Source organism: Rhinocladiella mackenziei (genome assembly GCF_000835555.1).
Source record: "Rhinocladiella mackenziei CBS 650.93 unplaced genomic scaffold supercont1.2, whole genome shotgun sequence".
NCBI classification, from domain to species: domain Eukaryota; kingdom Fungi; phylum Ascomycota; class Eurotiomycetes; order Chaetothyriales; family Herpotrichiellaceae; genus Rhinocladiella; species Rhinocladiella mackenziei.
The window spans coordinates 914,157-937,930 of NW_013550603.1; the positions used below are offsets into that span (position 1 = coordinate 914,157).

The window sequence follows — 23,774 nt, forward strand, 5'->3', positions numbered from 1 at the left end:
CACATTCCATCGGCAGGACGGTTCAAATTTCTTTTATCCACGGCAGGCCAAGCTTGTGCATTTCAACGGCCAGTTGGAACAGGTAGTCCAAGCTCTCACATTGCGTTTTGGCCTTGGCAACATTATCTCCCCAGACATATCTGGGGACGTTAGCAATCATCACACCCGTGATTAAGGCCACAACCCACATTCCATGCCGTCGAACCAATACGGCGTATGTGTCGGGGAATTGGTTCATGGCCTTCTCCAAACTCTCGGTCAAATCCTCCTCAAATGGAGTATTCTCAATGATGGGTACTCGCAAAGTGTCATGGAAACCAAGCATGCCTTTGCCTGGCCCCTTAGGGATCCCTTTTATTTGCTCGATGTTACTGATTTCAAAGCATGCCTCGTTGCCATATATCTTTTCAACGAGGAGGGTCACCAGAACGCACCACTGGGAATGCGTATGAATGCAACAGCCAGCTCCCCGTTCAAAAGCAGCCAGGAACAGCGGTGTACATGCAGATGGCTTGAGGTCGAGTGGCTTTCGGATGTAGCGCCGGGCAGATGGTGGGTACTTTGGGGTTGGGTAAGATAGGACAAACATATTCTCGGGTTTCATGAGCTCTTTTTGAACCCCCGATGGAGCAATGAAGACATGTTGGTCCTTCCGAATGCTGGTGCCGCCTCCAGTTCCAGTGACCCAGCCTTGAAAGGTGGTTAGTCCGACGACATGCTTGGTATACCTACCGTCTTACCGAGGGTATAAAATTGCTTGCACAGTCTAGGGATCAGATTTGCAGGATGGTCAGGGTCACTGGATTCAACCAGGTGGTCATTATTTTGATCTGCCATCGAAGCAGCTGCACAGCCGGCGAAAGCGGCTGACGAGAGACTGATCGGCAGGCCACAAATGGGGTGATAGAGATGTCAATGGGATGAACACAGTGATACAAGAACAGAATTATTTACCTGGAAGCCCCGAATTTACCACGTGATATTCAGCTGCCGCGCTAGGACCCTATAAACCCCCGCCCAATTCACTTCTAGCTTGTGGAGTACCAGTAAAGGACACCTTTCTTTGACCTTCGATTTTGATTCAAATACATCGATCCGCCCGTACAGACATCTCAACCTCCTCCTCCCATCCTCCAGCGGTCCTGTCCTTCCTGTCAGACACTCCTCCTCTGGTCGTCCTCTCCTCCGTGCGTGCCCGTCATGCGGTTCAACGCAGCCATTGCTCCAGCTCTCTACGCTTCGGCTCTCCTCGCCGGCAGCACCTTGGCGCAGGAAGATGCTGAGCCATCCTCCAGTGTGATTGAGAAACCCACCTTCACTGTAAGTTAATATTACTTACCAGATCTTCCCCAGTCGCTGATGCCGCTGTAGCCCACAACCCTGAAAGCTCCCTTCCTAGAACAATTCACCGACGATTGGGACTCAAGATGGACCCCTTCACACGCCAAGAAACAAGACTCCAAGAGCGATGAGGATTGGGCGTATGTCGGTGAATGGGCTGTTGAAGAACCCACGGTCCTTCCTGGAATTGCCGGTGACAAGAGTTTGGTGGTCAAGAATGCGGCGGCGCACCATGCTATTTCCGCCAAATTCCCCTCCGTCATCAACAACAAGGGCAAGACTCTTGTCATTCAGTATGAGGTCAAGCTCCAGAACGGATTAGAATGCGGTGGTGCATATATGAAATTGCTGCGCGAGAACAAGGCCCTCCACGCTGAGGAATTTTCCAATGCATCTCCCTACGTTATCATGTTTGGTCCCGATAAATGCGGAGCCACGAACAAGGTGAGTCGGTGCCGTGTGAATCGCGGAATAACTCTCACAATTACAAGGTCCACTTCATCTTCCAGCACAAGAACCCCAAGACGGGTGAATATGAAGAGAAGCATCTCAAGAGTGCCCCTCAGGCCAAGACCGGCAAACTCACCACTCTGTACACTCTTATCGTCAAGCCCGACAACACCTTCGAGATGCTCATTGACAACAAATCGGCAAAGAATGGGAGTCTCCTCGAAGATTTCTCCCCGGCAGTCAATCCTCCCAAGGAGATCGACGATCCAAAGGACAAGAAACCCGATGACTGGGTTGAACAGGCTCGTATCCCCGACCCTGAAGCCAAGAAGCCAGAAGACTGGGATGAGGATCAGCCATTTGAAATTGTTGATGAAGAAGCTGAGAAGCCTGATGATTGGCTCGATGATGAACCCACCACGGTTCCGGACCCCGAGGCCGAGAAGCCAGAAGATTGGGATGATGAAGAGGATGGTGACTGGATTCCTCCACAGGTTCCCAACCCCAAGTGCGAAGATGTATCGGGCTGTGGCAAGTGGGAACCTCCCATGAAGAAGAACCCACTGTACAAGGGCAAATGGAGCGCACCATATATCGACAACCCAGATTATAAGGGACCATGGGCACCACGGAAGATTCCTAACCCAGACTACTTCGAAGATAAGACTCCAGCCAACTTCGAGCCAATGGGAGCTGTAAGTTCAATCAAGCCTTGGTCTCAAGCCGTAAACTTTTTTACTAACCGGTGATCCAGATCGGTTTTGAGATCTGGACCATGCAATCCGACATTTCCTTTGATAACATCTACATTGGTCACTCCGTCGAAGACGCCGCTGCTTTCCGAGAAGAGACTTACGACATCAAGCGACCTCTTGAAGAAGCTGAAGACGCCAAGAACAAGCCTAAGCCGGAGGACCTGCCTAAGTCACCTTCCGATATCAGCTTGATGGACGACCCGGTCACTTTCGTCAAGGAGAAGCTTGAGCTCTTCATTCCCCTCGCCCAGAAAGATCCTATCGAAGCTATTCAGCTCATGCCCGAGGTCGCTGGTGGTATTGGCGGTGTTCTCGCTCTGCTCATCGCCATTATTGTCGGCCTGTTCAGCCTTGGTGGCTCATCTGCTCCCAGCAAAGAGGACATCAAGAAGACTGCCCAGAAAGCCAAGGAGCCTGCCACGGATGCAAAGGACAAGATTGATGAAGCTAGCACCAGCGGTGCAGATGCTGTTCAGACTGAAGTCAACAAGAGGACCACTCGCTCCAGCGGGGCCGCGGAGTAAAGGATTTGGTTCCCAAGGACGCAGGGCGATCGTTGATGCAGTCGAGAGGATCCTACAGCCAGTCAATTGAATCCGAGCGGGCGAGGCAGTGCCGTGGTATTAGCTGGATACAATACGATGCGTGTGGCCGTATTCGGGTTTCGCTGCCACAAAATCCTAGAGACTGAATTCCGAATGAAAATCGGCGCCAAAGGGGGGGAAAAGGAGTTTATTCGTTGTACATCAGATACCTTTGCCAGTCTGGCCCCAAGCAAGGTGGATGGGGTGCAATGTGAAATGCGAACGAAGACTCTTTTAATGTAATTTATGCAGTGGGTGTAGTGACCAATTCTGAACACGTTTTTGTTCCAAGCTCATCATTTCAGTTTTGGTATTAAATGACTTGCCTAGCTTTGCCTCGGTACGCAATACTAAATTGATCCTATGCCTGGGCGAGTGCTCTTTTCCCCCTTGATTCACGATCAATTTCCAAGGATCTGAACTCAAGACATCCTTGAGACAACAGACCTCTTTGACCAAATAGCAGACAGGATCAAATGGATATGTGACGTTGCAACTTTTGGCGCATAGATTTGATTCTGTTCAGTTCATTTGCAGCAATTTGCAACACTTCCTCCATCCTTCTCGGATACGCTGAGATCCCAAACCACCATCCTTTCCACCCTGTACATGGTAACTCTCCACGGCATCAGCTTCAATTTCACTCGCTCACGAATGAGTCGGCATGGCGACCTGCTTCTCCGTAGCGACAGCATCCTCCGCGCGCCAGAGACTGGTGACGGTCTTCCACTGCGTGTAGAAGCGGAGCCCATCCTTGCCGTAGAAATTCGACATGCCCGTTCCCGCGACACTCTTCTTGTTGCCGGTGAAGCTGAACATGGGTAAAGGCACGGGGATGGGGACGTTGATGCCGATCTGACCGGCCTCGAGATCCTTCTGAAATAGCGAGGCAGTGGGGCCGGAGCGGGTGAAGACGGCGGCGCCGTTGCCGTAGGGGTTCGCGTTGATAAGGTTGATGGCTTCTTCGGTGGTGCCAACGTTCAAGCATACCAGAACTGGACCGAAGATTTCTTCCGTGTAGCATTTCATGTGTGGTTTGACATTGGTGATGATGGTTGGGCCGACCTAGATGTTATTAGAGGGAAACACTCATTTCTCTTTTGAAGACATGGGAGATTCTGGAACTTACCCAATTACCATGAGGATACTTGGCCGGCTTCTGGCCTCGGCCGTCAAGGAGGATAGTGGCGCCTTCGTCCTGGGCGCTTTGAATCAGGTCTTCAACGCGCTTCTTGCTCTGCGGACTGATCAATGGGCCAAGATCAGCGCCCTCTTCAAATCCACCGTTCATGGTAAGATTCTTGGCTCGTTCAGCGAGTTCGGGAAGCCACTCCTTGGTCTCGCCGACCATGACGAGAGTGCTCAGAGCCATGCAACGTTGACCGGCAGCACCGAAAGCGGCTCCCGCGATGGCGTTGAGTGCGTGGTTCTTATTGCAGTCGGGCAGGACAGCGGCGTGGTTCTTTGCACCCAAGTTGGCTTGCACACGTTTACCCTGAGCGGAGCCTCGGGTGTAGATGTATTCACCAGCACGGTTTGAACCAACGAAGGAAATGGCCTTGATGGCGGGCTCGTCGATGATGAAGTCAACGGTCTTGGCTGCGCCGTGGACGACGTTGATGACACCGTCGGGGAATCCGGCCTCCTTGCAGAGTTCAGCTAGGATCATGGCGGCACCCGGGTCTCGCTCGCTGGGTTTCAAGATCAAGCAATTGCCGGTCACTGTGGCCAGGGGAATACTCCAGAGAGGAATCATGGCGGGGAAGTTGAAGGGGCAGATGGCAGCAACCACACCCAAGGGCTCACGGTATGAGCGAGTTTCCATGTCTTTGGCCACTTCAATAACCTCGCCGGTGAGTTGTGTGGTGATACCGCAAGCGGTCTCGCAGACCTGCAGTCCACGAAGCACGTCTCCCTTTGCATCTGCAAATGTTTTTCCTTGTTCCAGAGTAATGGATGCCGCTAGACGGTCCATGTTTTGCCGGATTAAATGGGTCAACTTGAAGATGATTTGTTGTTTACTTATGATGGAGGTGGCTCGCCATTTTGGGAATGCCTTTTGGCTCGACTCAACGGCAGCTTTCAACTCAGCGTCGGTGGATTGAGGAACTCGAGTAACAAGGTTGTTCGTGGCGGGGTCATGGAGGTCGATCCAGGCGGACGTTTTGGAGGGAACAAATTGGTTGTCGAGGAAATTGTGGGTATCGACGACATTGGTGATTTGTTCGTGGGTCGTAGGATAGTCCGCGACCACAGCACTGGGAGCAGCCAGATGGCGGGTCGTGGCATGAAGCCGCCGCTTCGCAATCTGCTCATTTGGCGACATTCTGAGAGAGGCTGCGGTGGAGGTGGAAGCAGAGACAATCTGGGGTGCTCGTCTGGCTGACAATGCGGGGATAGCACGAAGAAGTGAGCGGCGTGCAGCCATCGCGTGGATAGGGAGGATGTCGAGCAAGATGGAGAGTAGCCTGATGGCCTTGAGAGTCATCAATTGGCCTCGTATATGTTATTCCAGAGGGACTGATAGAGAATGTACCCTCCCACGGGGATACGGCAGAGTGCGGAGTTCCAGAAATTTGCTGTCCGAGGTCTCAAACTGGCTTCCACATCGTTTCGGCTGGTTTTGATTGGCGGAAAGTCTGCCGTCCCGAGTGGAGGGGAGAAGACCGATGGCGGAGCAAAAAGGAGAAGCAAAGTCTTCGGCGGGTATTTCTCGGTCAACCGGGCCTGAAGTGTAGAGTAATTTCATAATCCGTTATACACAATGTTGTACACAGGTCCCGGAGACCATATCATGTCATGGCAATTCAATGAAAATGGCCCGCAACCCTTCTTTCTTGGTATTACATGTCCCTCAGCACCATGCAATGTATGTCTCTCTTAAGTCCTTGTGACATCTGATTGAGCGGCGGCATCCTCGAGAAGGGAGAGTCGTCTGGCCTCGAAGCTGCTAATACTGTGCTTTCCGGGCTTGTCGCAACTCGAGTGTCATCGGCCAGAGCTTTCGCTTTCCTTTTGGCAGTTGCCATTTACTTGGTTTGTTTCATGTGACGGAGGATACGATGATGAACCGAGTTGCTGAGAAGAGGAGACCAGGGTATTATATGGACATCAGTGGACAAGTATTTACGAGGCTTTTGGCGAAAACGAAGCTTCGTCTCGATAATCTATGCACATGACTGAACATGCCTAACGGGACCGGAACAGCAATTAGTCTGGGCTACGATCCTCACCCCCAACGTCAGAGGCAACGTCCAATATCCTGAAGATGAAAGGTTGTCAAGCTCTCGGATCTCTTATGTGAAGCTATCATTAACCTGACCGAGGTTCGCATGTGTCAATGAACGAGCATAAGGCTTGCTCGTCTTGCGAGTTCAATGGGTATCATCATCCGCAATACCATCCACATTCATTGACTGCCATATGCCAGGTCTTCATCATCCTTCTTTTCTTCGACTTTGCCCTTATAATCATACACCAATCTGACTCTCTGCACCTTATCTCCTTTCCAGCAGACCACTCGTCGTGTGTACCGGCGTTCGCCATTGATGTCCTCAAATCCCCAATTCTGCTCAGCACTCCAATCCCCGCCTGCGATGTTCGTCACAAAGCTTTGGACATGCTCGTCGTCTAGGAACTTCGAGGTCTGGCCATCTTTGAGCTTCTCAGCTCTCAGGAATGTGGCATCTTCGTCCGACCCAGGTCCAGCCATCTGGAACTCGCCCGTTTTCCACATTCGTGACTGACCATTGACTGTTCCGAAAATTTTGTCTTTGGTTTCCCTCTCTTGCCAGTCGAGGATGCGGTCCTCTTGGGTCGTCGACAGTCCAGAGGCGGCCGAGGTGATATCAATGTGGAGAATACCGTCATTGGTGTATTCCCTAATGGTGAGCTGTTCAGGTCAGATATGTTACTGGAAGCCGATGCAGCGAGTTCTCCGTACCACCACGGTAGCTAATCCGATGGCCTTGCGGGTCAGCCAACTCAAGCCTTGCAGCGCCAGCATGGAATCAACGTCGTCGGAAAGGGACTTGTTCTGATCTGCGGTCAGACCAGGGTCAAATAGACTGGGCCATAGAGGGGCTCACGAGGGTAAATTTGCCCGAGAGGTTGGTGCATGAGAGTTCGGGCGGTGCCGCCATGGCTATGGCTCGACAAAAGATCTAACTTTAAGAAGCGACTGCAGGTTATCATCTGGAACTGAACATATGGGATCGTGCTGTCTTTTATCTCGTTGCAGGAGATTCTATTTATGGCGAGTGTTGCGAGCCCCACGATTCGTGCCGCCATGAATTCCTTGTCGCCTTGCTGCCCCTGACGTGTCGCGCAACTGAGGTACCGAGGCACAATCGAGCGCCATGCACGTGCCCACATGACAGCGGAATAATGCAATGCTCCCTCGGGTTCTTGAGACCCTTTACAGCACTCGAGCTTGACCCCATGAAAGGAAGAACGTATTGCTCGTATTGCAAATGACAAAATGATTTGTGGTCTCGATGAAACGTTCCTTCTCCAAGTCATGGACGCAATGAAGCTCGGAAACTTACAGCCGAAAGATTGAATACACCGACCAAGTATTAACATTTCCACTTTGACTGTACCCAAACGTCCAACCCAGGCATGGTCTGTCTCTGTCTATTTGACAACGTGGGCGCTCCTTCCAAAAGAATTCATCGATTCGTCTGGATATTTCTCATTGCCCACCGTCAGAGACAGTTCTCCGGTCGAATTATACACCACTTCCTCAAATCTGCGGGACACGGCCATTCAGTCAGATCAAGCCAATAAAATGCTGGACCGAAAAGAGAAGAGGGAAAATGTGAACAGGGGGAGGGCAAGGGACTGCGCATTATACTTACGCAGGCTGAAAGGTGACGTATTCCAGCTCATCATTGTACACATGGCGGGTGAACTCGGCCTCTGCATGACCGACCTTGATAGTCTCCCAGCCTCGATTCTTGCCCGCAGCATCAGCCATCAACTGAGCTTCGATGCAGCGATCAAGAGCGCCGAAGTTAAAGGTGGCTCCGTCGACGGTCTTGCCTACTGCTAGGAGACCGTGGTTCTGAAGGATCACTGCTTTGCCTTGCCCCAGAGCATTGGCGATGTTGATTCCCTCTGTGGATCGAGAGCGGAGCCGCCAAAACCCTCGTAAACAGAGTGGCAGTTATAAAATCTGGAACACGTCATCAACATTGCTCTCAAAAGAGCCATACCACATCTCCCACATGGTGAGACCTACCGACAAGCATCCTGGTTGATCATGTCCAGCCTTTTCCCGAATGAAGCGAACGCCTTGCTGGGGACCGAGTGACAGTGAACTGCTGCAATCACATCGGGACGAGCACGATGAACGGCACTGTGGATAGAGAATCCAGCGGGATTGACAGCATGCATGTTGCCTCCCACCACGACGCCCTTGTCATTCACTAGACACAAGTCCTCGGGCTTCATACGGCTGAAGCTCTTCGCGTGCGGGTTGATCCAGAAGTCGTCAGTGAGAATGGGATCGCGTACCGTAACGTGCCCGCCGGCGCCTTCATTGTTATATCCATTGGCACCGAGCCAGCGCAATTGCCGCCGCGTGATGCAGTTTGCGGAATTCACGCTCGTCTTCCATGTTATCGAAAATGGGAATCCGGACTTGCTTCAGTGGCTCCGTCTGTGCCGCCTTCCTAGGCACCGCGCCGTAACGGAAACCTGGACGGCCGGAGACGTTGTTCACCCCTTTGACCGTGACGGCATCTTCGGTTTTGGCACCGGTGGTCTGGGTAATGGTCTCAATCGCGGCTGGGGGCGACATGTTGAAGACGTATTTATTCAGGGATATTTGTTTTCCTGAGCGTTTTGATCTCTGATCAATCAATATTCTTGATCTCAGGATATTAAATATGACCATATGACTGATCCCTAGCAAACAGCGGCTCCTCTTCGACCAACGAAGCATTTATAGCTCGATTCATCCGCCCAAATTTTTAAGGACCGCCATCTTTGTGCAGAACGCCATGAGGGCGTAGTGGATCCGGGGGCCCCAGTGTTCCGACCCTCCTAGAGGAAAATAATCACGTCCGCATCTTTCGGAGTCGATGTGGAGGAGAAAATCAGCTGGGAATGCGCGATCTGGACGATTCTATTGATCATGATTCCTGGAGTTTCCGAGGGACGCACCCTCGCAGTTCCACTCCGAAGTTTTCGGAGCTCCTTTTAATTGTCTGACCCCTTTTCATTTTCGTGGTCACGTATTCAAGGGTCTTAACAGCCTCGTGAGTCAAGTTGCGAGAGTCGGTGCAAATCTCGGACCACGATTTCGGACCATTTCAATCAACCTACAGGAGAGTGAGGACATGGCTTCTCTGACTCCATTTCTGGCGGGGGGATGATGCCACATCCGTTGAAATACCATCCGAAAAGATGCAGAACAGGATGCAATAAAATACCTCCTGAATCTCCCAACGCTCGGTCTTTCCCTGCATCTTATTCCTGCCACTCTCTCCCTTCTCATCTCTTCCTCTCAATTGTGATGACCCCCAATTCTCAGCATGGGTCTCTATGGTGCAGATGACGAGTTGGGTACCATAAATCGCCTGACAAAGGACGTCGTACTCGCGGCAGCCAAGTCAGAGATCCAAACCGGAGAACGATTCTCCTTGAACTGGCCTTTAGATGCTCTGGGCCAGAACATGATAATCGGCCGCAAACCCTTCTCCATGGAACAGTTCAACAAAGCTCCCCGAGTGGTGAACGACGACATTTGGCATTTCAACAGCCAGGGCAGTACACAGTGGGACGGACTGCGGCATTTTGCGTACCAAAAGGAGGCCAAGTTCTACAATGGCGTCGCTCTCGGAGACATGTTTGACGATGATGGCTCGATCAAAAGTCACCGAAACGGCGTCGACAGGTGGGAGAAGAAGGGAATCGTCGGAAGGGGTATTCTTGTCGACTATGATCGGTGGAGGCGCGCACATGGTGTTGAGTACAACGTTCTTCCGCCCACGGCTGTGGAAGAGGGTCCAACTCCCACCCCCCTGGAGCATCTCAAGGCTGTGTTGAAGTGGCAGGGAACCGATGTACGCTTCGGCGACATCTTGGTCCTCCGAACTGGATTCGTTGCCGCTTACAATGCTGCATCGGAGGATGAGCGACGAGCCGTTTCGAAATCCGTGAAAGGTAGCGGCGTCGAGCAGTCGGAAGAAGCGTTGGCGTGGCTTTGGGAGAACTTTGCTGCTGTCGCTGGAGACCATGTTTCTTTTGAAAAGTGGCCGTCGGTCAAACCGTGGTACATGCACGAAGTGTTGCTCGCAGGTTGGGGTATGCCAATCGGAGAGCCATTCGATTGTGAAGCACTGGCCGAACATTGTGCAAAAGTCAAGCGATGGTCGTTCTTCTTGACAAGCGAAGTCTGTCACGTTCCTGGAGCAGTAGCAAGGTAAGTAAATGCACGAGTATGCTGCGGGCTCAGGATTACTGACATTATACCTCCAGCCCGCCAAACGCACTGGCAATTTTTTGACAATGTATTCGATGTCCCTCCTGGACAACTTCGGAATATTCCCCACGAACTGGACAGGAATTAATATTCCCTCATCCGGGGAAAGGTACTCCTCGCATTGGCGTTTCAGATCATGTTGGTAGTGGTGGAGAATTGATTATTCTCAAGTGGGTTTGCCTGAAATGCGAGTCGAGGATCTGTCTCGAACGGTTGTCCGAATATTCCTTTTCACCAGGTCAGATCTCCCGGGCTATAATGAAGGAAGACCCGGGGTTTACCTTCCAAGGGACCCAAATTCGCGGTCCAATCCCAGTCTGGGAAATCTGAAAAATCCAGCGCAGTGTATGCTAGCGTGGGTTCTGGGATGACAGTGGCATTTTCAAGGGGTTCCAAAGGTCCATTTGCTGCTTCAAGCGCCATCTTCCTATCTCTTCCCGATTTCAGAGTATTCAAACCCTTGTCGGAGTCTGACTGCCCTACTGAATCATTCACGCAGGCGCCAAACTCGTGGCGCCACCACCAAAAACAATCGAAGACAACGCTCATTGACTATAGGGACGTTACTCAGCTCTTGACCCAAACTGCTTTTGGATTGCTGCCATACTTACCAATCTACCTCGAAGATCCAATTGCAAACTATTTCTTGTTCCGTCAGGACGCAAAAAGATCTTGTTGCTGGACCACAACTTGGTCAGCATGATGCTGTTCAAGGAGTCAAGATCGCCACTCTGGATAGACCTTTCCCGTGAGATATCGATCGCTTTGAAGAAGACTCCGTCGGCATTCCGCAGGTGAAGATCCTGTCTTAGCGGGCTCTTCCAAATCCGGAGGATACAGTAAGCCGCCAAAGTGATAATTCGTGCGTGGTATTGCGTCATATAACGAGCAAAGTCGCCATTGGTGTCCAAATCAGAGGCGAGCTCGATGATTTCCTTAGCGACTGTGTATAATTTCAGGAACCCTTGTGGATCGGCTTCCCTGGTCTCGACGAAGAAATAAAAAGAAAGAATCAGCAGTCTTGCGCAATTACGCGTGATTATCCCTGTCCATATGGTGAGTCTGTCTGTCGATGTCTTTGCCAATGACTGCCTACCTATCGAGTCCTGAGAATCGGGTATGGCATGCTGGAGCTGGCCGTCAAAGATGTTGATTAGCGAAATCAGATCAGATCCAGCACACGGCGCTTCAAGGTCGATATTGCGGCGAATGACGGTGAGAGCCTCTGTCTGAATAAGGTGCACTTTGTATCTATAGTTCAAAACTCCATCAAGCAACTCCTCGATTGTTTGTCGCCGTTCCATACCCTCGTTACCCGGGATAGCCATGAACGGCAAACCGTCGCAAATATTTGTGCTATACACGGCCAACGTTAGCGGAAAAGTAGATCCTCACGAAACGGGGGTGTGAACCTTTGGAACACCATGACTTGTCCGGAACGCTAGTTTGATTCTCCGACCAGTCGTCGCAGGACTGGCTTCCATCCTCACCAGTCTCACCGCCGGAAGGCCGACTATAGGCTCCCGAGCGGTCGGCCTGCTTGCAAATTCCTCCTCTTCGCAAAACGTATGTAGTCCATTCTGAATTGCAAGCTGCATGGCCATACCTGCAAGAGCCGGAGACGGATCCTTGAACGACGTTCTCACAGGCAACGGCCAGGCACAGAGGAGCAAAATCGCTTGGAGGGCAGCAACTGGTTGGCCGGTGAAACAGATACAGGAGAGGGCTTTATCGGACATTGTATCTTCGCGCGCCTGTACACACGATGACCCAGAATAGGAGAGTGGAGTTTTGATAGTGTTCGTCAGGTGTTATGGCCGGATCAAATACGCCTGGGAGCCATGGCGCGTAATGTTTATAGAACCTGTGATATTCGGCCGTAGATCATTTTCTAACCAGTAGCATATATCACATACAACGAAAAACAATCCGCGATTTTGTTTCCTTCGACTTCAAAGTCACCCAAAGCTTGGGCACTTGTCTCGCCTTTGAAAGAGGATGGGTCGGCCTTAGTACGTCCAGGGCGTGACCGAGCAGAGGTGGTCGTGAGGTCGCATTTAGGACTGGGTAAAAGTATGCTTGGATCAACCAATGAAACACTGAAGGCCAGGTTTTCTGGTCCTGTGAGATTCCATTTCTGCGAGGGTACTGCATTGATCCTGGCCGTAGAGGAAGCGCCTTTTGAGATCGGAGTCGAGTGACTAGGGGAGCTCTCCAACAAGGGATGAAGCGAGCCTGATCCGTTCACGTTGATTGAATTTGGGCCAAACTGTGCATTCGAAGAATCCGAGGAATTCTTTTCCATCATCAACTTGCGCTTCAACTGGTTGATTTCGTGGCGCAAATCAGCTTTGCTGCAAAGGGCCATGTCCGTTAGTATCGGTTGGATCTTTGGATGGCCCCTTCTCAAAGTTCATACCTTTGTCTTTTGGTGCGCTGGAAGGTGTCAGATATCACGCAGTCCAAGGCCATGCGCCGACATCGTGAGCATGATTTCCGGGAATCTCTGTTGGCATCACATCGAAGCTACAAGCAGTTCAGACCACTCCTGGTAGCAAAGAAACAACGGCCCAACGGTACCTTCTGTTGGCGGCATTCATTACATGCTGGCTTGTCTATTACATATGTCAGCAAAGTTTCGAAGCCTCTCTTTGCAGATCGAGGGACTCAACTCACATATTAGCGTCGTGAATCTCAATGGCTGTCAGTGGCCGCTGCACAGCCAAGTCTCGCACAGTTTCTTATGCAGTCTTTAGACGAGAAGATCCGGAAAGACGATGCGCCAGAAGCTTGTGCCTATCACTACTTGATTATAATCTAAGTTTCGCCCATGCGAGCCGGTGCCCCAACTCATCTAACAAAAGCCGATCGGCCAATGTTCAGGCTTAGGCTCAGGCTTGCCATAGAGAGCGGAGCCGCCTGTTTGCAATAACAGACACATCCCAGTGAGAATAGCGATCAGAGATTCTAGATGACATTACGATATGAAAGACTCCCCCCGGGGATAGAAGGATGCGTTTCAGCATCACCAACTCTATGTTAATTTCCTCACGGGTCATTGATTAAAGCACACCTTACAATGACCACAATGTCGACCAACAAGCGATCTGTACCTGTCACCTATATTCGCGGTGGCACAAGCAAGGCTCTCTTCTTTCATGAACATAATGTGCCTCCCCCAGGTGTCAACCGAGACCGTTTTCTACGACGGATCATGTGCTCCCCGGATCCTCTGCAAATTGACGGCATGGGAGGCAGTCACATCCCTACATCAAAGATTGCTCTGATTAGACCATCAGATCAACCAGACGTAGACGTTGACTATACTTTTGTGCAAGTTGGAATCGACAATGACGTTGTGGGCTACAGCGGGAATTGCGGCAACATCTCTGCTGGTGTTGGTCCTTTTACTATCGATGAAGGGCTGGCCAAGAGGATCAGACCAGGCGTTAGTCTGGACCCGACCATCAAAACGCAGGAGGTCAGAATATACAACACTGGAACGAAGAAGGTACTTATATCGCATGTCCCTATCGATCCCGAAACTGGAAAATCACTCGAAGACGGGAGTTTCTCGATTGCAGGTTGTCCTGGCACGGGAGCTCCCATCCTGATGGACTACAGCAATGTGAGTAATTTGGCTCCTTTCCGTGCTGGTGACTTCTGACTGGGTAGGTAACTGGAGCGTGCCTCAACAAGGGAGCTCTTCCCACCAATAACGTGTTGGACGAGACCACAATAGATGGGTCCAATATCCAATTCACCATCTGTGATATCGGAAATATCCTTGTCTTTGTACGAGCCGATGATATGGGGGCTTTGGGCAGCGAAACTTATGAAGTCCTCGATCAAGATAAGCCACTCATCGCAAGAATAAGAAAGCTTCGGGGAAAAGCAGCCCAAATGGTGGGGATGTGTAAGGACTGGGAACTCGTTGATGACCAGTCTCCTATGATCCCAATGGTCGTGCTGGTCTCACTGCCGACTAACCCTGACTGCCATGTCCAGGCAAGATTGTTTTTGGATAACATGTGTCACCCATCTATGGCAGGCACTGGAGCTATTTGTACGGCCGCCTGTAGTCGAATTCCAGGATCTATTGTCACCCAGATGATGTTTGAAGGAAACCTTCAGAAACCGGTTATCGAGATCCAGCATGCTTTGGGCCATATGCCCGTTGTGGTCAAGGTCAAACCGGGTCTTGAGAACAGAGTTCCAGAATTTGAGACCCTCTCTTTCATTAGGACATCTCGACGCATCCTAGAGGGGAATATCCTGATCCCAGGTAACGTTAAGGATTGCTTTGACGACCAGTTCAATGGAGTCATTGCCAACGGGGCCTCATCAGATAAGGCATATCAAAATGACACTCGTTCTACTGAAGAGTCAAAGCCACTGGTCAACGGATTTTCTCTCATGAGAAGATGAATAGATCCGCTCCTGCCACGACCAAGGACTTCGCAGAATTCGTATCCGGTTTGAGGTATGACGACCTGACGCCCAAGGCCAAAGAGAAACTTCAACTGCTCTTGTTGGATTACATTGGAGTTGCAGCGGCTGCGACCCAACTTAGCGAGTCTTCAGCATCGTTTGTTGGCTGTATGAAAGCGCTCAACGGTGGTGGTGTCGCCACTGCAGTAGCAAATGGTCAGACATGGCCAGCGCCTCTCGCGGCAATGCTCAATGGCGCTCTACACCCTGGTGCGAGCGTCATCTCTGCAGCGCTCGCTGAAGCCGAGACAAATGCCAAAGCAACGACTGAAGACTTCTTTACGGCATTGGCTACCGGCTACGAAGTCACCTGCAGGTTGGGTGTTGCGCTTGGGACCGGAGGATACGACCTCGGATTCCACAACGCCTGCACGGCTGGAATCTTCGGGGCCATAGCGGTGATCGGCAAGCTCAGAAAAGGGAATGCGAATACGATTGCTGACGCCTTTGGAATCGCCATCTCCAAAGTTTCTGGTTCAATGCAATACCTTACAAATGGAAGTTGGAATAAACGATTGCATCCTGGCTTTGCCGCACACGACGCTTTCATTTGTTATACCCTGGCCGAAGCGGGCGTCTTAGGAGCAGCAGATCCCATTGAAGGCAAGTTTGGGTTGCTCAATGTCTACAGCAGCCTCAAAGGACCACTCTCGCCTCGCTCTCCTCTGCCCTTCAAGGAGTGTGGGGAGTTCCTTTCAGTCGCCATCAAACCATTCCCTGCTTGTCGCATGACACACGGGCACATCGAGCTCGCCACCAAGATGTCCGAGGGCCAAAAAGCTGGCGTGAAGAGCATCACCGCGTCCTTAAGCAAGGAATGCTATCCAATTGTTGGCGAACCAAAGCCGAGCAAAGTCCATCCGAAGAACGTGGTGGATGCTCAGTTTAGCACTTTCTACCAAACAGCCATCGCATGGCTTCATGGATCCAAACTCGGCTGGAAAGTCTACGATTACATCCAAGACACTCAGGTATATGATCTTCTTGAGAAGGTAAAAACCAATGTCAATGACTCGTACAAGGGGTTGGAGACTAGTTTGAAAGTTGAATGGGATAACCGAATAGTGCAGGAAGAATATCTTAAAAATCCTATAGGGGAGCCGGATAATCCGGCCACCTGGGACGATGTCTGCACCAAATTTATGAGTATTACGGCAGAGGTTTACGGCAAAGAACGGGCAAGAAAAGTTTGCGAGGTTGTTGACAGGCTGGACACACATGGTATACATAAATTAATGGACCTGGTGAAATGATGAGTCTTTGGGGATGCCAGCAGCCTTTCACAGACTGACCATCGCATGCCTCACCTAGAGAAACAGCTGAAGCAGATACTCATATCTGGTAGTGCTAGTGCACAATGGGTTTGTCCATGTCGAAATTGAAAATTTGTTGCCTAGAAGGCCTTGTTCGTATATGGCTTTCTGTGGCGAAATCTCCATCCTCATAGTCAATACCAGAGTGCGAGTGTCTAGATACGTATGATTGATGAATCAGAGCGGATTCACCGCGTAGAAGACAAAAATTCTCGCCGCCCGAAACTTCTCCTCTCTTCGACTCAGCCTTGCCTCGGATAGGTTGGCAAGGCTGAGCCTATCCGTGTTCAGCATTCCCTTTTTAACCGAGGTCCGCCTTCGCACCGCTCTAAACTTCTTGGCTCTAAGAATAATAGTGAATAATTACAAATCCAAATTTCCTCCAACACCTGAATCCGCTTTTGAACCCATACGGCCTTCAACGCCTCACGTGCTCGTGCGCTCCGGGTTTTCGGACTTCCGATCTCAGACTCCTTTCTCCGAGCCACAGCCAGATGCACACCTCTACATTTGCCTCCGCAACATGCTGCATCTCGTGGCATCAAGTTGGGGTCCTAAGGAGCCTAGCGACTATTTTTCTTCGTTGAGTTTCATGACTTCCGGAGTCGCGAGGTTGCGGAGTGCTTAGTCTGGGGCCATCTCTATAATTCTGGAGTAGGCGTGGTTTTCGACTCGATAAGAAAATATGATGATCCGAAATATCATTTACTCTCGGAATCTCCGTCTCCATGGGGAAAGATGGATCGATGTGGAAGAGAGGTCTGGGCACAATGGACAACACGTTTCGAGAATCTTCAAGGCGTAGGAGCCATAGCTTCCTTTTCGTGGCATGTATATATTCTCATCCTTCCGGCCCCACCCTTGAGCAATGTCGATCTCATTGGAAACCTCCAGTATATTACAAAGTTGAAGTGAGTCGAAGCCAACGAGTCAAAGCCCTGCTGCCCGGATCAACCTGGTATTAACAACCCTGGAGGGCATAACAATGCCTGTGCTGCTGCAGAACTTACTGTCACCGGGTGGACATATGACCATATCCCTTGAAATCAAGACATGGACATTAAACAGGAACTCGAGAAACTTTCATCCCAAAAGAATCTCCGGTGTGTTCCTGCCCCTATAGATACAGGTTTCAACACCGAGATGATTGTTGCAGGATCGAGGACAAATTAGAAATGTTCGCCTCATGGGATTACAGACAGCCATTGAACATCGACAATCGACGATTCTTTCGGGCACTGATGATATTTGCCACTCCTCCCGTTCAATCCCCAGATCTGCCTTCCCTTTGGCAAAGACAGCTCCACACTAGAAGCAAAGCTCTTACTGATTACGTTCATTGAAAACAGTCGTCGGTTTCCTCGCTATCGAACTCCCCGCAGCTGCCACTCATGAGAGCCATGCCGGCACAATTTGTTTTCGGCTGAGCGATTCTCCTCTTCGGCCTATGCGCGACGTTGATACCCACCGCCGAAAACTTCGCTAGTATCATGGCTCTTCGATTATTCTTGGCCTTCGGAGAGGTGATCCTGATTTTGGGTTTCCTGTATTTGAGCCTATGGTTTAAACCTGACGAACTTGCGTTGAGATCTTGTAAGCCCCATACCATATCCTTGCACCCACATCTGGTTACGGAACGAAACAATAAGGGACCAGATGAACTAATGTCGGATGAACAGGCCTTATATGCTGGTCAACGCCAATCGCCAGATTTGCCAGCGGGATGATCTCACATGGAGTAGCGAAGGACTTGAAATTCGATCATGGTCTCTATTCGTGGCAGTTGCTGTTCATCGTGGAAGGGATTCCGACTACTGCTCTGGACATAGCTGTCAACTTGATCCTACCCAGTGTACCCGACCGAGTTGCTCAGACAGGACACTGGCTATTCCGGAATCCTAAAATCAACTCCTGATTACTCGGACCATAGCTGACAAGTGACAGCCTCAGACACCCTAAGGAAATTTCCTTGCCGTTAGGCATCTCCAGGGTCCACTCGCTAACGCCCTTTCCCTCACTGTTCAGCGCAAAACACCCCCGGACCAAAGATCATCCCACGACAGGTCTTGATCGGCTTGCGTGACCTCAAGACTTGGCTGGCTCTCTAACCCTCGCGGTTCCAGCACTAGGCATCACTGCCTTCAATGTTTTCCGGACCCACATGTGTGCGAGCATTTGGCTTCGACACGCTAACCGCGCAACTCTACATGATCATCCCGTACTCTTTCGCGGTGGTCTCAACACCCTTAATCTGTTGGACATCAGACCGATACCGACGCCGCGCAGTCCCTATCGCTGGGTGTCTATTGACGAGCGTCATCGACTCTGTAATCCTACTAAGCATCACAAACAAAGTGGCCCTGATGGCAGGCTGCTGTTTCGCAGCCATGAGGGGCCGTACCCTGCGATCGGCATCGGAGTATCATAGGTCTCAGCTACGTACGATGGATACACGAAATGATGCGCCGCGTATGGCATCTGCTAGGTCTTCGTGTAGGGGTATAGTACCATGGGCACGCAGATCTAGGACGAACCGTTACGTTTCTTCACTGGCCACGGCGTCATGTTGGGCGTGTACATGTTGGCATTGGTCTGTGATGTGGTGCTTTATGTCTGGTTGAAAAGGCTGAATGGGCAGTGAGAAGACGAGACCACCATACGCCGGGACGGGAAGATACCGGAGCTGGAAGCCAGCGGTAGCTTTGAGGATTATCATCCAGATTGGAGGTGTATGATTTAGGTCCGATGTATATTTATGGTTCCAGAGAGAGGCAGCAACAGGGTCTAAAAGATGGAGGACTGATATGGGACACCAAGTACATGACATTTCAGGTATCCCAAAGATACGGATTGCGCAGGATGGATCTAGGTAGATCTCGTGCACACGGCCTCGCTCCACAATATTTCCCGTCCGTGCAGCATCTGATCGTCAATATATGTAACGCTACGGTCAGGCTGGCCAGTCGCCAAATTTCATACAGAGCGCTACAATGACGACTAGCCGGCTAGCCGGGGCCTAAGGTACATCGCACAATCTGATCCTCAGGGCTAGTTACTCGTTAGTGATGGATATGTGGTGCCTGATCGACATCGTGCCGTTGTGGGGGAAGCTCTATCTCAACGTGGCCCTTCGTACATGATGGCCTGGAGATGTTTGATGGGAACTTCTCCAAGCTTGAAGGTACCTTACCTCGTGGCTGTTTCACGGGAACACTTGATCAGGCGCTGTTGGGCTGAAAGTCAAGACTAAGATCACGTAAACCTACTGTGTTGATCTGTTCGAACCCCTGGCAAGGCCACATCGTCTGCAAATGATATGTGTGACGCTGGGTTTGTCATATATTATGCCTGGGTCACAAGATCGGAAGAGCAGACATCTTTCTTTTACAGAATAACCACATTGGTATTACCTACACACAGTCCACGACGCTGAAGGGGTATTCGTCTGGGCTTTGACGTTCATAGCTGTGTCTGTTTCATTCTCAATCACAAATGTTGATAACGATCGACGTATTGCTGTCCGGTGTCATTCATGTTGTAACCGTAGTGGTAAGGACTGGTCTCAAGGCCGACAGCATCGGCATCCCATCCTTGTGGCGTTGGAAACTCGTTCAAACGAAACAAATTTCAACGCCTCAAGGAGCAATTCATGCGGACTCGGACTTGGGTTCGGGTTCTTCATGTTTCGAGTCTGCAACTGTGTACTCGTCTGAATCGAATTTGTAAAGTTGTGGGGGAGTAAGTCCCTTGCGGCGAAGGACGAAGGTCTTGAACCAGTAGGGGAAGACCTGGGTAGTTTGGTAGTGCATATGTGTACGAGTGGGCACGGCGAAGACGTAATCCAATTCCTCCAGAGTTCGTTGTTTGGTTTCTGGAAGCCAGAAGAAGATCATGAAGAAAGCAATCACGTTCAGACCAGCGTAAAATCCGAATGCGCCTTGAGGCGTGAAGGCCTGGAGCATACGCGGGAAAGTGAGAGACAGGACGGACGCCCAAAAGTTGTTGGTTGCCACCGCCCAGGACATGCCGACCTCACGATGAGATAGAGGGAAGACTTCCGCCGAGTACGTGAATGGGACCGGCCCTTCTCCCGGAGAATAGAAGGCGTCGAACAAGAAAATGAACAACGCGATCAAACCGAGATGAGCATCGCTACTCTCCGGGATCCAGAAGCAAAATCCAGCGGCCAACAAAGTCCAGCACATATTGGGGAACGTGAACAGTAGCAAAGCCCGTCGTCCGAAAGTATCGATCGTCCAAACTGCAGGCCACGCAAAGACGAAGTTCACAAGCCCAAAACCCCAGGATGCGAGCAGTGATCCCGTCACGCTAGCTCCGGCGTTGGAAAACACCGTAGACGAATAGAAAGCGATAATGTTGATGCCACACATTTGCTGAGCGATCATGACGATACCCGAGGCTTGTGTAGCGCGTCGAATACGGGGAATCGTAAACAGCTCAACAAATCGAGTGAAGAAGTTGCCATGAGTCGCCACAGCAGACTCCTCCACAAGAATGTCTTCCTGGATCAATTGAGCGTGAATGTAGTAGAGATCTCGGGCAGCTTGGAGAGGTGTATTTCGGAGACGAAGCAGAGCATTGTATGCCTTTGCATGTCTCTTCTTCTTCATAAGCCAACGAGGAGACTAGATATGGTAAGGTTCACGCTCTAGAATACCGGGGTACCTCAGGTATTGACACTCACCTCCGGGCAGAAATAGATACCTAGTACCAATGGAATGGCTGGAATAAAGGCGGAGCCTAGCTGGAGACGCCAGGAAATATCACCGGTGTCTTTGACCGCCAAGTTTGCACAGGTACCAAGGAAAATTCCAAAGGCCGTCCAGACTTGCCATGACATGACCAGACCTCCTCGAATGTTTGTAGGAGAATTTTCAGCGGAAAAGACCGGTACAGTGACTTCTTTGAGACCCATTCCAATGCCAAGCAGGATACGAGTAGCTACAAGCTCACCCCAGTGTTGTGTGCAGGCAGATCCAAGAGGGGCTAGGAGGGAGAAGATGGCACCAATAAAGATAGTACCACGACGGCCGACCAAATCATTGATGGGGTCCGAGATCCATCCCGCGCTATTTGTGTCAGCAAGATCCCCATACCCACGGGACGAAAAAACGTACAAGAACGCAATAGCAATGTAGGGGCAAGAGTTGACGAAGCCAACAAGCCAGGAATTGTCGTCGCAGTTACCGGCAGCCTCGCACGTCGGACCGGTATCGGCAATACCGAAGTCTTCGGGGAAAGACAGGTTGGCCCCATTGGAACCAGTCTGATCCCAGCCCTGGATGGCAGCTGCGATCGAGTTGAGGATGATGGTGAAATAGAGAGTTTTGGGGTGTCTCCAACGATGAGTGACCTCTTCACGCAATATTTGACGCTCTGACTCGTCCAACTCCGGGATGTGTTCGATCGCATGGGGGCTTTGGGCGACCAAGGCTCCCTTGCGGAGTAGAGGTAGAATATCGTTGAGGTTGTTTTCCGCGGCATAATTTTCGACATCTTGGAGCATCTGTTCACGTGGGATACCGACGAGAGGGTTACGGACTCTTTGCTGCAGGTTAGCACGTGTGTCTTGTTTAATTCAAGTTTGACTTACTCTCCAGTGACGTTGGAGGTCAATTGGGCAACGCTTGCTTTGCGCCGAGACTCATCGGCGTAGAGCACGCTGGGCCGTCTGGCCTCACTTGAGATGGCCTCTTTGAGCGTAGACATGGTTATCTCGATCAGCTGAGGATGATGAGAGTCGTGGGCAGAGGATACAGAGGAGGGAAGGGAGAACAAATGAGAACCGGGGGGAAGATTAAAGTACTCTTTATGAAGCAGAGCTGGAGGACGGTGGTACCAATGAGATCATGGGGGGGAACAACGAGGTATACCTGGAACAAGTGAAGAGCTTCAGGCAAACTAGGTCCAAACAAAAAAAGGAAGTGCAAGAGGGCCGAACTGGAGGCCTCATGGTAGATCGAGGGGAAGGTTCCCTGGTTCTAAGTTCAGACTGGCGTCTTCCTGGCCAAACAATGCCATGGCCTCCACAGAACTAGCATGTTGTGAAGCCATGAAATCCTGCGGCGGACAAGAATCTTAGCATGTGAGGGGGGAATTGAGCAACGAAGGCTGGCCGGTGGATGGCAGTGGTGTTTTGCATCACACGACACGACGAGGAGGTGAGGACGACATTGCCAGCCCTGGTTTGGTTTGGTGCTCGAAGGGGCCGACGAGGGTAGTATCAACAGGCAGCGCAAGGCTCAAGCCATTGAGGAGGAGTGGATTCGGCGACGGGCACTACTTAGCTCGGATGCAAGGAGGGCGAATGAGACGACGACAGTGAGGGAGAGCATCGAGAGACTGCATCTCTGGTTGCTAAAGACTAGTTACATGCATCCTGATTAGCTTCACACCCCGCCGTCGACATCAGCGGCACAGGCGTAGGCGCCAACTGGGGAAAGGCATTTTCCTTCTCACCTTGACGTACTGCGCATCAAGCAGTATCTGCAGATCTGATGATGACTCTCACTCACTCACTCTCTAGCTTCTTGCTCCCTGGCCGTGGTGATTGAGCTTGACTGAAATGGGCCTCCCCAATACAACGAACATCCCTTCCCCCCAATCAATTCCCTGGCGGTTGACCGATACGCTCCAATCCCCCGTCCACAAATCTCGCCAGAAAAATCCATGGCTGGCTGTTTTGCGGCATCGGGACTACTGCCACAACCCGAACTGCATGCAGAACCTCCTCCACCTCTCCTAATGCCACCCTTGCTCTTATCTGAATACAAACACTCGACGACTCCGAGGTCACGACAAGGCGAGTGGAGATGCTTTTTGCCAAAGCTTCAGCATGCTTGGGATCAGAAGAAAGAAAAACTTGGAGCTTGGGAAATTCTTGGTGCTCAGGATCGGCCAAGGATTTTCCGGGGGAATAACGGGGTAGGGCGGTCATCCCACCATACTCGAAACCGCCTAAATTCCAAGATGAGTGGCCGGGATCAAGGCTTCCGGTACCTGTGGGCTTACACATTGTCCTCCAGAGCGAGAGAGGCCAAGGGTTAGTGGCGTCGGCGCCGAGCAGTTTCATTATTGATCACAGTAGAAATTTTCTGTCCAAGCGGCAGGAAAAAGTCGAACCATCCATCAGCGATCAGCAGACATTCCGATATGGAGGACGGAGGGAGTTCTTTTGGTACCAAGTGTCCAATTCCTTCAATCCCAAGGTGATTGGCTATTCTAACTCTTGGGGCCCCTCAGACTCACCGGCCGCGGGCCACAGGCTCTCTCACTGATGAATACGAATCTGCCTCGCTACCATCTGTCTGCATAGCAGTTTGTCTGACAT

The 23,774-nt window shown here is 51.0% G+C and overlaps 9 protein-coding genes across 9 annotated transcripts; 3 read left to right on the top strand and 6 right to left on the bottom strand.

Moving 5' to 3' along the window:
* Positions 1–22: 22 nt before the first annotated feature.
* Z518_02143 (methylthioribulose-1-phosphate dehydratase) lies at positions 23–837 on the bottom strand (the record flags this gene model as incomplete). Its single annotated transcript, XM_013419172.1, has 3 exons — positions 23–140; positions 189–690; positions 741–837. The coding sequence occupies 3 exons, from the start codon at positions 835–837 to the stop codon at positions 23–25; spliced, it is 717 nt and encodes a 238-aa protein (XP_013274626.1).
* A 363-nt stretch (positions 838–1,200) lies between these two features.
* Positions 1,201–3,070, top strand: Z518_02144 (uncharacterized protein; the record flags this gene model as incomplete). Its single annotated transcript, XM_013419173.1, has 4 exons — positions 1,201–1,320; positions 1,372–1,785; positions 1,833–2,486; positions 2,546–3,070. The coding sequence occupies 4 exons, from the start codon at positions 1,201–1,203 to the stop codon at positions 3,068–3,070; spliced, it is 1,713 nt and encodes a 570-aa protein (XP_013274627.1).
* A 708-nt stretch (positions 3,071–3,778) lies between these two features.
* On the bottom strand, positions 3,779–5,558 carry Z518_02145 (methylmalonate-semialdehyde dehydrogenase (acylating); the record flags this gene model as incomplete). Its single annotated transcript, XM_013419174.1, has 2 exons — positions 3,779–4,195; positions 4,260–5,558. The coding sequence occupies 2 exons, from the start codon at positions 5,556–5,558 to the stop codon at positions 3,779–3,781; spliced, it is 1,716 nt and encodes a 571-aa protein (XP_013274628.1).
* Positions 5,559–6,539: 981 nt separating this feature from the next.
* Positions 6,540–7,272, bottom strand: Z518_02146 (uncharacterized protein; the record flags this gene model as incomplete). The annotated part of the gene is made up of 3 exons (XM_013419175.1): positions 6,540–7,022; positions 7,074–7,166; positions 7,219–7,272. 3 exons carry the CDS (start codon positions 7,270–7,272, stop codon positions 6,540–6,542), a joined length of 630 nt encoding a protein of 209 aa, XP_013274629.1.
* A 493-nt stretch (positions 7,273–7,765) lies between these two features.
* On the bottom strand, positions 7,766–8,933 carry Z518_02147 (uncharacterized protein; the record flags this gene model as incomplete). The annotated part of the gene is made up of 5 exons (XM_013419176.1): positions 7,766–7,880; positions 7,990–8,215; positions 8,278–8,306; positions 8,373–8,667; positions 8,738–8,933. 5 exons carry the CDS (start codon positions 8,931–8,933, stop codon positions 7,766–7,768), a joined length of 861 nt encoding a protein of 286 aa, XP_013274630.1.
* Positions 8,934–9,669: 736 nt separating this feature from the next.
* Positions 9,670–10,643, top strand: Z518_02148 (uncharacterized protein; the record flags this gene model as incomplete). Its single annotated transcript, XM_013419177.1, has 2 exons — positions 9,670–10,559; positions 10,616–10,643. The coding sequence occupies 2 exons, from the start codon at positions 9,670–9,672 to the stop codon at positions 10,641–10,643; spliced, it is 918 nt and encodes a 305-aa protein (XP_013274631.1).
* A 207-nt stretch (positions 10,644–10,850) lies between these two features.
* Z518_02149 (uncharacterized protein) lies at positions 10,851–13,091 on the bottom strand (the record flags this gene model as incomplete). The annotated part of the gene is made up of 7 exons (XM_013419178.1): positions 10,851–11,171; positions 11,231–11,664; positions 11,716–11,975; positions 12,015–12,312; positions 12,380–12,483; positions 12,536–12,973; positions 13,039–13,091. 7 exons carry the CDS (start codon positions 13,089–13,091, stop codon positions 10,851–10,853), a joined length of 1,908 nt encoding a protein of 635 aa, XP_013274632.1.
* Positions 13,092–13,707: 616 nt separating this feature from the next.
* On the top strand, positions 13,708–16,363 carry Z518_02150 (uncharacterized protein; the record flags this gene model as incomplete). The annotated part of the gene is made up of 3 exons (XM_013419179.1): positions 13,708–14,247; positions 14,295–15,017; positions 15,044–16,363. 3 exons carry the CDS (start codon positions 13,708–13,710, stop codon positions 16,361–16,363), a joined length of 2,583 nt encoding a protein of 860 aa, XP_013274633.1.
* A 3,707-nt stretch (positions 16,364–20,070) lies between these two features.
* Positions 20,071–22,153, bottom strand: Z518_02151 (uncharacterized protein; the record flags this gene model as incomplete). Its single annotated transcript, XM_013419180.1, has 4 exons — positions 20,071–21,069; positions 21,129–21,513; positions 21,562–21,987; positions 22,038–22,153. The coding sequence occupies 4 exons, from the start codon at positions 22,151–22,153 to the stop codon at positions 20,071–20,073; spliced, it is 1,926 nt and encodes a 641-aa protein (XP_013274634.1).
* Positions 22,154–23,774: the final 1,621 nt, after the last annotated feature.